Source organism: Poecile atricapillus, chromosome 4 (assembly GCF_030490865.1).
Source record: "Poecile atricapillus isolate bPoeAtr1 chromosome 4, bPoeAtr1.hap1, whole genome shotgun sequence".
Lineage (NCBI taxonomy): Eukaryota > Metazoa > Chordata > Aves > Passeriformes > Paridae > Poecile > Poecile atricapillus.
The window spans coordinates 34,036,316-34,050,371 of NC_081252.1; the positions used below are offsets into that span (position 1 = coordinate 34,036,316).

Sequence of the window (14,056 nt, forward strand, 5' to 3'; positions counted from 1 at the left end):
AAGATGTGAATGAGAGGAAAAACTAAACAAATAAGAGAATGCATAATTTTCTGTTGTTATACATTTCAATACAGATTGCTTTACTCTTCAAAGTTTGGGTGTCTGTACTCAAGTAAAAATTCTGAAGACAGAAATCAGATACAAGTGGAATTCCAAAACGGTCAAATAGAACCACCTCTGCTATAGACATTACAGGCAATGTCTATAGCAGTGGGAAAAACCCACTCTTATATTCTTATGTTATCATCATAGAATGGCTTGAGTAGGAAGAGACCTTGCAAAGGTAGTCCACTCCAAGCCCCCTACAATGAGCAATGAGCAAGGTCAAGTTATTAGACATTCAAATCAGATGAGTATGGCAACAAACATACAAATATATTTATGTAATTTTTTTCTTTAAAAATCTATGGGGCAGAAAAAGCACACTGCTAAAGGCAATATTACTAAAAGAGTATTTCTGTAGCCCCAGAAATGAACACTGAATTGTGACAGCTAAACAAAAAAAAAGATTGTGTAACTATTACAGAAATATCAGAATTCAACAAAACAGAAATATACCCTCAACAGATACATTCTCAAAATGAAATAATTAATACAACCATCAACTGCAGCTATTTAAGTCCATCTACTCATGAGTATGGAAATCATACTTCACTAAGTTTCTTCAGTGTACAATAACAAAAACTACAGGCATTTTAATGAAAAATATAGCATTTCAAGCACAACTGCATTTTAAAAACATTGTATTACGTACACTTAGGACATTATCTTAAACGCAAGTTTAATTCAAAGTAAGAAATAAAAACTGCATAGCCTGAAATAACTGAATTTCTATGTTTTTCAGGACAAATTGTACTGCAAAATGTGACCTGAATTACAGTTTCAAAAGTGTCCTTATGTTAACTTCAACATTTGAAGGCAACCAATAACCTTTTCTTCAGCTTCTTCACAATTCACTATTAAGCTGAAGAAGGTGAAGACAAGTACAGACTGGGCCTCCAAATGCAAACCACCTCTGAAAATTACCATGCAAATCACACAAAATGAAAATTTTGTAATGAAAATAATATAACGAATCATTTTCTTCCATTATTTTTCTGGAGCTTACTAGCAAAATTTTTTTGTTGCGTGGTATCAGGTAGGCAAGGTGTCCATTCCTAGACATCCTAATATGTTCCCTACCACACCCTCCTTGCCAGGATCTGCAACAAACTATTTCAGGCACATGCAACTACCCTGTCCTTGCTGTACCATGAATACCTACTTCCAAGCACCAGATCTTGTAAAGTGGGAAAACACTCAGACATGCAGCTGAAGGGAGGTTGCACCCAGCTACAGCAGCAGCAATGGCATCAGCCAGCTAGAAAGGACAAGGAATTTAGCCAGGAAAGTCACTGTCACCCACAGTAGCCATGCAGTTCTAGCCCATGGTACTGTCTTACTATAGCTGCAGTGATCTTGAAAGCAGGGAGTAGAAGTAACTTGAAGTCCATTGTTACCAATAGGAGGAGGAAAATTAGCAAGGATTAACACATCCTAGAAACATTTTTCCAAACCTTATTTAGGAGTGATTGGGTATTTCACAGCAAATTTTATTAATTTGGGTAAAAATTCACAGTTCATGAATATAATTTTTGGCTCTCTTTAAGGATAAAATATATTATTCAAATTCATGCAGTTTTTACATAGTCGCTACATTCTCATTTAAAAGTATACCAGACATCCAAATTTGCAAATACATTCACAAATCTGGCAGTGTAGAAAGGTGAAACTTACCCCATCTGTAGCTTTTACTAAGAGATCATAAGTGGTTGGATCTCCTTCTCTGTCAATGTCTTGAGACACAAAGATCTGCCCAGTGTGTGGGTCAATCTGGAAAGCTTTGGATTTTTCATAAAAATTAAATCCATCATAAAGAGAATACTCAATTTCTCCAAACTGGTCAGCATCTGCATCTGTTGCTTTGACCTGCAGAGAGACAACAGAGATAAAAATTAAGCTGGTGATACCGTTATTCATTAAAACAAAAGTATCTGTGATTTTTGAACCCGTTATGTATTGTAAAAGCAAATGAGTATACACAGAATAAATACAAACATGTTCTGCTACCAAAGCTGGCTGCCTGCAGTTCATAAAATATCTCAGCTACTGACAGTGTAATTATCGATCTTCTTCCTTTCCCATGACTGTAAAAGCCACACTCATTAAGCCATGTCAATAGGCAACACCTTAAACTATTTCTCCTTTTTTTTTTTTATTTTTACCAGTGGAGGTAGCTCTTGTGAAGAATTAGAAATCTCTTATGTCACATGTAGATCAGAAAAGTGCTGCAGGACATCCTTACCTAATGTATTCTATAAAAGACTCCACAGATCTTAATTTAGTTTTCACTTGAAAGAGGGCTTGGTGGTACTCATGCTTTTTGATCCACAGGTTGGTTGATTTAAAATGTATTTGACAAACACAGAAGATTTATACATTGCTCCTTCAATTTTATGCCCCCAAGATCTTTGATAACAAGTGTTTTGTGTTGAGTTTGGCTCCTCTCTGGCACATTCCATTGTGATAGTTTTCACTTAAATTTAGAAACATTTTGGTAGAAAATAATTTATAAAAATACGTATGCATTAAGAAAGCCAGTATTTTCAGTTCCCTAATTTATCATTATTAGATATATATACAGAATTTCTCCTTTACAATTGGTTTCCTTTTCTACTTTTTCTTTGAAAATTATAAATTCTGTGGGTTTTCCATCAGCCTGTCTGTACAAGCACAATGCCTGAAGACCTTAACAGAGCTTTGGAAACTTCAGTATCACAAAGCCCAAGAGCTAGAATTGGTGGGAGCTCACAGAGAAGACCTGTGCCAGTCACTGTCTGCACCTGACACAGGCTGAATAAGATGAGACCCACAGCCATCAATCACAGACAGGACAAAGGTGGAGGTATGCCCATGTGCCTGCCTGCACAGAAAACCACCTGGCACAGTTTTAGGTAGAGTTGCAAAAGAAACAGTCCAGGACAGGGAGTATTCCTAGAAGTACATTTGGATTAGGTCATCCTTTTGGGGTGATATAAATTAATTTAGTTGCATGGACACAAACTGTGCCAGGTCATTTGGCCTTGGGACCCAGAATAGCCTTTGGCTGCTGCTCCTACCGGAACAAATGTGGCCATAATGACCAGTTGGTGCCTGCATCACAAGCTCCCTTCTTTGCCCACACAGGAATTGTTTTGGCACTAAGATACTTAACTGAGACTGAATTAAAACCAAATGAACAAAACATGCCGTGGGAAGGCTGAAAAGCATGGAAGTGGGGAAAGGGAAACCACATAAAAAGTTCCAATTTAAATTATAAAGCTAAAACTTACTCTAGACAAGTTACATCAATCAGAATTTTAAAATGACAACCCAAACGACACATGTGTTATTTCAATTATTATTTTTTGCTTGTGACTTGGTTTTTGCTTGTTTTTCAGACTTTTCCACTTCATGGAAACTCAAGATTTTTTGTATTGCAGAAGTATCACTGTGACTGCACAACATACTCCATAATATTTTTCCTCCCATAAGAAGGCTTTCACAACACCAAAGGCCATTATACCAGAGTTTCTGCAAAAACAGAAAAAAGCTCCTTTAGGAAGTGCCCTGTGCTCACAGAGCCCTTCATACCCTTTTTACACCCTTGCAATTTGCATCCCACAGCTACAGCACAGTGTGCAACGTGTGGCCCCTCCTGACCTCAGTCCCACCACTCATTCTGGGTAATTTAAAGGCAGAATTCACAATCATGCACAGCTAAACAAAGATTCAATCCTAAAAATGCTTTACAGCTGTATGTAAATCAAGTCTACAACATGCATATTTCTCCAGCCTATATTTTGTTATTTCTGTCATAAAAACAAGAACAGAACATATATCTAGTGTGCTCAGTAATCTACCACCCTAATGTTATGGAACAATAATTCACTTGGCCCTTATAAGAAAAGTATTTCAGTTTATTTCTTTGCCTGAAATCCAACAGGAGTGACAGTACTGAAAGGTTCTGTCTGACTGTGCCTACATGCAGTTACATGTATAAATGCAAACATTTTTGTCTGTAACTGAGCATGAATGATTAATTACAGGTGAAATTTGAGGGTATTGCTAGAAGTTTAGCTCATTACGTTCAGTGACTTGTTTTCTTTGTTGTAAATTATGCAGTCCTCAGACTTTGAACAGTACATGTAAAGGCATAATGAGGAATGCATTTAAATAAAAATACTTCAGTTCAAGGCAATGCAAATTTAAAGGTCTAATTGTGATCAACTTCAATTACTATAATCATCTCTCAGGCAGCAGATCTAAGTGGCAGCAATTTTTGCAGAAAAATATAATCTTTCTCCCCATTCAAGTACCTCACATACATTCAATTTCTATCCACTTAATAGTCCTTTTTTTAATCACTCACCATGGAACCTTTGATCCAAAGAAGGAAAATCTGGAATTAAAAGTGAATGAAAAATTTCCTCTAGCAAACAGATCTGACATTGAATGGCACTATACTTGAGGTCAGGGAAGCTATTAACCGTGATCATAGAATCATTTAGGCTGAAAAAAGACCCTTAAGATTACAAACTTCAATGCAAGTTGATTTAGAAGGAGGAATTCAGTGAAAAACACGCTAACAAATTCAAGGTTTTTGACACAATTAAGAGACCAAGTTGTTGAAGATTTTAGGAATTAAAACACACAGTAGTCACTGTCCAAAACACATTGGGTTGTGCTAGCATACTGTGAATACCAATCCTACAGAGTATTGCAGCAGTTAATTGCCCAAGAGCTGTGAGTTACAGCAGCCAAAACAGGAGGAAATGAAGGCAGCAGCAGGAATCTTCACAGTGGACTGACCAAGAGTGTTGTATGTTGGCAATATCACAAAGGTGATAGAGTTGAACAGATTTATGTGCCTTAAAGGAGTGGGAGGCAGGAGAGTACCAAATAACAACCAAGTAACATCTCTGACAAGCCTAATACAAGATTGGAATCTTGGAGAAAAAGAAACAGGAAGAAAAGGAAGGCTTATTCCCCCAAGGTCTTTCTTGTTTTACTAAGTATGTTTTCAATACAGTAAGTTGAACATTCAAGTTTTTAAGAAGTGTAAACTTGGGATTAAGTTCAGGACAAAGTATTTTCCCAAGAAACACTTTTTAACGCCAGCAAGAGTCAGTGTATGGATAGCTCCTGGCTGGATCTCTCCCGTCAGTCATGCTTCCTGTAGCCTACATCCTTTGGTCAGCTTGTGCAATGTCTACACTAAAAATCTGTCAGAGAAAAAAAGAGTTTCTTCTGTCCTGTTGACACTACCAATAAAGTGGTCTGACTTCAGATATCCTCTCAAGAGGAGAAAACAGGGGGACCTAGAGAAATGCTGTGTAGAACAAGTAAAAAATCTGACCCATCTGTGTGATGTTCAGACAGACTAGTGCAAGAGAATAATAAATGGTGTGAAGCGGTAGACACTAAAGGGTGTAAGAAGATAAATAAAATTCAACAGTGCTGGAAGTGCAGAAATATTCTTCTATTTGCATATGGAAAAGAGGGGATGATCTCAAAGAATCTGTGATTTTAGGGGTAATTACACTAATTTCCTCGCCCACTTCAACCTGGTAACACATGTCCAGGTTTAAATGGAAAAAAAAATTGCTGGCAATACACTTAAGTAAGAGGGAACAGAAACATTTTTTAGCACTGTGCTGAGAAAGGAAAGACTTCAGAGCTTACAGAAAGCAAACATTCAGCAGATCTTCATCTGCTTCCATTCACTTCAGTGGAATGATGATAACTCACAGAAGTGGGCAATATGTCTCCATATTTTACAGGTATTGAATCTTGTAACCAATAAACTAATAGTAAACAAGATTATAGAGAAATAGATCTGCTACTAAACTCTACATTGCTTTAAACACAAAGTCATTTTAAGATAAAAAGCCCCCTGTTTTTTTTGTTTGTTTTTTTAAAATTTCTACTCCTTTTTATCCTCAACAAATTAAAGTCCCCTTGGTTATATTTAGCTTTCTTTCTTTTGCTTCCTAGATATTATTTCCTAACAACTAAAAATATTTTGAAAAGCAGAGCAAATATGTTAAATGCAAAAATGGGGGAAAATGTCTTGTTCCCCAAAAACCACAAGAGAAAAGACAGCCCTATTACTTGCAGATTAAGAATTCAGAGCCTATATAAAAATTTTTAGGATTTAGAGAATGCAGCCTTAAAGATAACTGATTGGCAATGCTGAATTTCACATGTGAGTGACCAGGATTAATTTACATCTTTCAGATAGTCTAAAGTAGACCCGACCACTGGAAACACCAGGCCATCCAGCCAAATAAGTCATGACCACAGTCATCTGTGATAGCAGTTAAATGAGACTAAGAAATATCAGTTCTCCACAGCATAGGAATTTTTCCCATACCATACATTCTGTTAAGTTTACTTCACTTGATTTCAGCTAACCAAGATACAGATTTCATAGCTGTTAAAATCTGTTTGGTGGACTCAATGTCAGAGCATAAGACAGATTTTGTGCATTTATTTTGTGCACAAAAAGCCTGTTTGATTGTTTTAGTTCTACTGATATCATGAAAAGCAAGTTAATTGCCAGCAGCCAATTTTAAAGAATATCAGAATATAGGGTAAATAAAAGCATACTACACTACTGAGGACAACCAAGGGATCAGGCCCAGCCAGCATAGGTTTAGGAAAGACAGGTCCTGCTTGACTAACCTGATCTCTTTTTATGGCAGGTAACCCGCCAAGTGAATGAGGGAAAAAGCTGTGGATGTGTCTACCTCAAGTTCATTCAAGCCTTTGATACTGCCTCCCACAGCATTCTCCTGGACAAGATGGCAGCCCATGGCTTGGATAGGTGCACTCTTCACTGGGTTAAAAAATCTGCTGGATGGCCAGGCCCACAGAGTGGTGAGAAATGTGCACCAGTTGGATGTGGCCATTCCTGTTCCATGTCTTTTCCAATAATTTGGTCAAACAGACTGAGTGCATCTTCAGTCAGTTTGCAGACAACATCAAGTTGGGCGGGAAGGTGGATCTGATGGAGGGCTGGAAGGATACAGACAGATCTGAAGGATACAGGTGGATCTGATGGAAGGCTGGACTGATGGGCCAAGGCCAATTGTATGAGGCTCAATAAGGGAAAGTGGTGGGTTCTGCACTTAGGTCACAACAACCCTGTGCAGAGTTAAAGTCTGGAAAGCTGCCCAGTGGAAAAGGACCTGGGGGGTTCTGGTCAACAGCAGCCAAACATGAGCCAGCTGTGCTCAGGTGGCCAAAGCAGCCAATGGCATCCTGGCATCAGGAAGAGCATGGCCAGCAGGACCAGGGCAGTGACTGCCCCCTGTACTTGGCACTGGTGAGGCCACCTTGAGTCCTCACCAAGGCTGCCTCCTTGGCATCTTGAGTCCTCTGTCCAGTTCTGGGCCCTCACTACAGGAAGGACATTGAGGTGCTGGAGCATGTCCAGAGAAGGGCAAGAGAGCTGGTGAAGGGTCTGGAGAGTAAATTATACAAGGAGCAACTGAGGGATCTAGGGCTGTTTAGCCTGGAGAAAAGGAGGCTCCGGGGTGACCTTATCACTCTCTACAACTACCTGAAAGGAGGCTGTATCCAGGTGGGGTTGGCCTCTTCTCCCAGGTTAGAAGTGACAGAACAAGAGGACATAGCCTCACGCTGCACCAGTAGAGGTTCAGGTTAGAAATCAGGAAGAATTTCTTCACTGAAGGGGTGGTAAAGCAATGAAACAGGCAGCCTAGAGAAATGGGGGAGTCACCATCCCAGGAAGTGACTTTGAGAAATGACTGGAGGACTTAGAGGTATTGTTTAGTTGATATGGTAGTATTTGATCAAAAGTTGAACTTCATAATTTTGGAGGCCTTTTCTACCCTTAGCGATTCTATGACTGTATACTCCGCAATATTCATCATCAAACTGAAGTTGAATTGAGATGAACTCAAAAGACAAGACAAAAATAGACAAAATGGTGGAAAAAAAAAAAAAAAACCAACAAAAAAAACTACCAGGGACCTAAAAAGCAAAAGTTCAGTGACAGGTTTCTGATCAATGGTGTAAGCATGCTTCTGTCATGCAGCCATCAACAGCACAAAATCCAGCATCGTTACATTTGACATAATAAAGGACAGCAGGCCTGGAACAGGCACAGCAATACCTGACAGCATATCCTCACCAGATAAGTGTTTTAATTCCTCATGTAGGCAACCCAAGCACCATCAGAATAGTTAACTACTGTGGAAGCATCTGCTCTGCCAGACCTTCATGCCAGGTCCACAACCATAGGGAAGGAAAGGAGCAGTCTGAGCTGGTGGCATGCTGTCAGCAAAATGTGACTGTAGAAATATTGGCAGTGAAGTAACTCGTAGAAGACATTTTTCAAGTCAGTTGGGTGTATCTGTATAATAGATCAGCATGTGAACTGCCACAATCACAAATCAAATGTCTTCAAGTCAGTGCTCTGACTTACAACCCTGGTTAGTGAGAAAATAGCATATTGAATACAAACCAATGATCTCTACTCACAGCTGCCTGAGGCGGTGCAGACAATAATGCTGACAGCAAGCCTAAAGAGTGTAATAAATACATTACTTTGGAATTTTATTTATCTGCCTCAGCACCCACAATTAACCCTCATGTCCCTAGTGCAGCAGGTTTAACACATGAAAATGGGAATAAAGTTGCAGACCCACTTGAAGTCTTAAAAGCATGAGCCTTGACTTCAAATGTCAAGCCTTGACTTCAACAGTTCCTGTTCAGGAGCTATTTGCGTGAGGACTTTATAGCTGGTCCCTAACAAGTGCAGTGCAGTGACAGCAGAAAAACCCCTTCATTCTCAAACTGGGCTGCATCTGGAAAGCCACAAATCAAAATAACAACTGGAATGTAAGCTGATCTTTTAACTGGCTTTGATGCTTACTTTGTCAACCACCACAAGTACCAGATACTCAAAAAGTCCCCAAAGAATAAAAAAATCCTTAGTCCTCATCCTTGCTCTGATGCAAAGTATCTCCTCTGTGACGGTCAAGTCAATGGACTTGACTAATGTCAATTTTTCTGCATTTTTTTGAATGCAGAATGAATACCTATAGGATAGAGACTACCACAGCTGAACAACTGACAATAAGCACTACACAGACACAACCTTGCTAACCTGTACTGAAGCTGATGCTGATTGCCCCAGCTGATTCTTGATTCACTCGAGAAATTGCCATCAGTTTTATGAAGGTGGTAATAACAAAAAAGTCATTCAACATTCAATAATTAATTCTCAACAGCCTTTCACATGAAAAGGGAAAAGCTTAAATGCAAGCAGAGACAGAGGCCAGACATCCTCTCTGCTCAAGGACAGCATGTGAAACGTGATCTCAGCTAAACATTAGATTCTATAATTATAAAGGCTTTTGTTTTTGCCTTTTCAAACACCTACATCTGTTTGGTTTGGGGTTTTTTTTGGCGTGCACCCCCATGAGTTGTACAGAAATTCCAATGAACTACATGGTTTTAAAATAAGGTAAAACTAACCCCATATGAATCCCATATGAATATCTCACAAAAGATCACACTGATTTTTATCTTCTTTAAAATACACTGGTGTTTACAACACACTATCTTCCCCACAACAAACAAATAAAAAGAAGCAATTTACATGATGAATGATTATGAGATCTTGGGTTTTTGCCTTCTCTGCTCTTCTGTGTATCTAACTGGTGACTGTGAACAAACCTGCCAATAAGAAATATTGATAGATCTTGGATTTACCGCTTTCAGTTAGTCTACAGAAAGCAAGAAAAATTAAAATCACTGGAGGAGAAAACAGCCTAAGCATCACACTTGCAATTACAGCATCACACTTGCAATTCTGAACACCAGACGCTATTCAGCAAGCCAAATACAGATCTAGGAAGAACTAGGCATTTCATTCTATATTTTAACCTGCAATTCCTGCTCTAATGCTAGCTAGAGCCTGAATTCATTCCAGTTTTACGCAGCTATTCCTGACATACCTTAAGTTTTGCTACCATGCCTCCTGCAAAACAGCACAAGCAGCTAGATTCCATTGAGGTGAGCCAGGATCCAGAGGTGTGGGAGGCAGGTCCAACTTGGAATGCCTAACCTTAATCACTCTTATTACACTGGACCACCAGAGAATACAATTGTCAATGTCTGAATGCATAGCAAGAAGCTGTACTGCTAAATGCCTACTTATCACATGATAGAGTAGGGGTTAAAAAACGTCTTTTTCAGAGTACAAACCTTAAGTTCCAGCACCAAAAATGTCTGCTAAAAGGACCACCTACTCTGTCAGTCTGTTTGGTCTACATTGCCTTCCTTCATATTGTTTAAATATAATCAAATAGAAAATAATTTAATAATCTATGTAACCTGAAAGAACAGAAATTAAAAGAGAATGTATTTCTGAGGAAAGAAAAAGGAATTAACAGCAACCAGAAAACATTTGCATGACTAAAGCCTTATTTAAAGTCAACTCACCTACTTCTCATTGGAAGCAGCTCCATCCATTTGTTAACACTGCTCATGTATTCTGATATAATTTTAGATTTTATAACATGCTAAAACCTTGCTATGCACAGTTAAGGATTTAAGTACAAATCCATTTTTATTCATTAGTAAGCTACAGAGCCCCAAGACTGAATACCTCTGCCAAGCAATAGAAGAGAACAAAAATTTCCCTATTCTGTGCTAATTGCATAAAGCAAGGAGTGATGTGTTTATTAATAGAGAATATCTATCTCACAAATAAATATTTGTACTGAAAATGTTATTTCAATGATCTTAATACTGGGGCACATTTTAACTTTTAGTGGCAGGATTATTTTAGAATTATATTTAACAAGTTGTTTTAAAAAGCACCAACTCAAGGTACTAGCTATCTTGTTTAGGGCAACTTACTATGAAAAACAAATCAATAATGTAACTTTTATTAGTAGCATGTATTATAGTTAAAAAAAAATGTTAGAATAATTCAACTTTTTTGCTTAGGTCAATTAATATTATTACTATACTTATACAGCTGTAATGGGATATGTTATTTAACTGAGCCTAAATGATGGAAGTATGTATCCTGAATTCAAAGTATGTATGGGTTCTTTAAACAGAATACTAATGAAAATGAAAATCTTTTAATTATATTCATCTGATAGACAAATTGCAGGAGGATGCTACAAAGGAGAGAAAGAAGAACTCTAAGTAGAAAAGCAACCTTGCACCCAGCTGCCTTCCTTTTGACGTTGTTTTGGGCAAATGGATTTTTGAGTCAGATCAAGAATAGGATCCAATAAAAGCTCATCATAAAAACTTTGTTATTGGTGCAACATTGTATTTTAGCCAACTCAGCTCCTGATGCAGCTGACCTAAGGCAAATGGTAAGAAGGTGGCAGGAAAAATTCAGTCCAGGTAGAGCATAAACTCTCTTAAGTATTGACCTTATGATAGGCTAAATCTAAACACTTACAAACATTTGTGCAAACATTTTCCAAGCCCCAAAACAAGTCTGAGCTGCTAATTCCTGCCTGCAAACCACAATGCTCCAACCAATTGTCCTGACTGGACGGCTGCAACTATTTATGGAGCTTTGTTGTGAACAAGATCACTAAGAGTAATATAGTAGTCAATTTAAAGAAAAGAAAACAGAATGAAACCCAAGAAGCTTTATTTATATATAGTCAGCTTATTGAATTTTTTTCCTAGTTCATTTCTGGGTCACACTAGCAAGTATCAGTGAGCAGCCAAGATTGAAAGCTCAAATTTATTCTGCTGTCAGACTGAAAGGATTTGTTATTGCACTTTTACTATGTGTGGGCTGTCTAAATTGCCACTTACAAATACACTTGTAAATTGCTGCACTCCTTGGGTAGATATGGTGGTTTAGCACCAGAGAAAGAGTAGCAAGGCAGGCCAGCTGGAGGCCCACTGTCACTGGAGAAGAAATCTTTGAGATATCATTACTTGTCCTAGCAGAAGGTTAACTCAGAAAATGCACACTTTTGCTCAAGGCCAAAGAAGATGTCAGAGAGGGTCAACTCAGAGCGCAGTCCCCCCCACATCTTTATTACAGCTGTGGATATTCCATGCAATGTATGTGGGCATTTGCCAGAGCAGCAAGTTGACTGGTCACCACCTTTCCATAAATCAGCAAGGAGTCCTCATTTTAAAAAAATCCACAAAAATTCAGAGCAAGCAAGTTGATCCCAGTTAGATTCTTTTGCATTCCGCATGGCTGCTCTTCAAATAGTGGTGTGCTTCCTAGTGCCCATACTCTTTTTGCAGATGTTTACCTTTCAGACTGCTACCAAGTCAATGAGTTAAATGACAATGGACTTGTTTAATTTACCTAGTCATTCACACACCCTTGAGAAACAGGTATGTCTATTTCATCCATTAAAAATCAGGTTTTTAATGACTGTAGCAAATGTACTAATGTAAGTTAGATAAACAGCAATATCATGATCATTTGTCCCATTTCATTTTGATCAGTGTGCTGAGGTTCAAGAGCATCACTTCAAGACATGCTTTGCAGAGCATGTAAGTAAAGGAAGGCAAAGGCACTGCATGTCTAATGCTCTGAGTCCGAATGCCCATTTAAGAAGACTGCCAAAGATTAACAGATATTAAATGCCTTCCAGAATCTCTTCAGAAAGCTGGCCTCTTTTGTCCTGACTCCTGAATACCTGTTAATGTGCTTACATCCAAAACTACAGTATTAATAGCATGTTCTAGCTTGGCTCTCAGAAATATGGCCTGCACTCCTTTCATTTACTGCCTGCAAAATGTTGTGTTCCTAAGTGTTAAAAGAATAAACTCTCTCCTAAGGAGAGCATATATTTTGTGTAACTTGAATCTTATAAATCATGTTTAATTTATATTTGGAAGTAGATGAGGGCTCTCTTAGTTCATTTCTGCTTTTATGAAAAATTTAAAACATGGCCAAACTCACAGCTTGAAGATTGTATTCATAGCACTTGAGAAAAAATATTTTCATATTTTGTTCATTGTAGATTAAAAATTAGTGAGGGATCATATATATCTCCTAATAATTGATGCAAAAATGAAGCCTGACACAAAGTTTTGAGACATTTCCCTTCTCCTTCCTTCTAAATCCATTTTTTTCATATATACACACCAATGTTATTTTTCTCTCCAACACTGCCTGTCTATATTTCTAGCTATACTTGCTCTACACAAGCCTCACACTCACAGAATTTAGGGGATAGCAGAGGACAATAAGCAATCCTCAGAAAGAACAAAAGACACAAAACATGCAAATCTTAACCTCAGTTGCATAACATGAAGCAAAATCTGAGATATCTAACAAAAAAATCCTTTAGTAATTTATTTGGTTTGAAATACAAAATCCACTGGGTACACAAGAAATGTAATTAAACCAGCAAGTTCTTCAATTTAAGATAGCTGTGTATTTTACAAACATGAATCAGATGGTCCAGCTTTGAATATGTGGAGGTAGCAGAGCCACTCCCAAAGAGCTAAAGGGTATCACCTATGATCCATGATGTTTAAACAATGATATGCAGAAGCATGACAAACTCACCACCACTCTAAATTTAACTCAAGACAGAGCTTTTAAACACTCAATACTTAAAACTGAGCATACCATAAAATAGTTCCCGATCCCAAACTAAAAGTGCTGATTAGTAGTATTACGAGAATTACACTTACTCATAAAGCAAAAATTCTGTTTGATGAAGGGCTAGTAAAATTTACCTGAAACACGTTATCATGCCAACTAAGTCATACACATCAATTATAAAAATAATTGCATGTACACTCTCTTTCACAAGCTACAGATCTTCAAATGAATGTAGTAACATCTATGTCATTCAGAATTATAGGGCCAGAAGTACTTTATGCCCTTTTCAGAGCAAGCTACATGTCTGAATGAAACCATGAGATGCATCTTTCTTTCTACAATCAGTCCCTGTTCATACAGCTTCCACACACAAACCCAGCACAT

At 38.0% G+C, this 14,056-nt stretch overlaps 1 protein-coding gene across 1 annotated transcript in view; it reads right to left on the reverse strand.

Moving 5' to 3' along the window:
• The window catches only part of DCHS2 (dachsous cadherin-related 2), a 107,022-nt gene that overhangs the window by 59,193 nt on the left and 33,773 nt on the right, over window positions 1–14,056 (reverse strand). Inside the window, exon 2 of the mRNA XM_058838843.1 lies at window positions 1,777–1,968. Within this exon, the coding sequence (XP_058694826.1) occupies window positions 1,777–1,968 (192 nt within the window). The remainder of the gene's footprint in view (window positions 1–1,776; window positions 1,969–14,056) is intronic.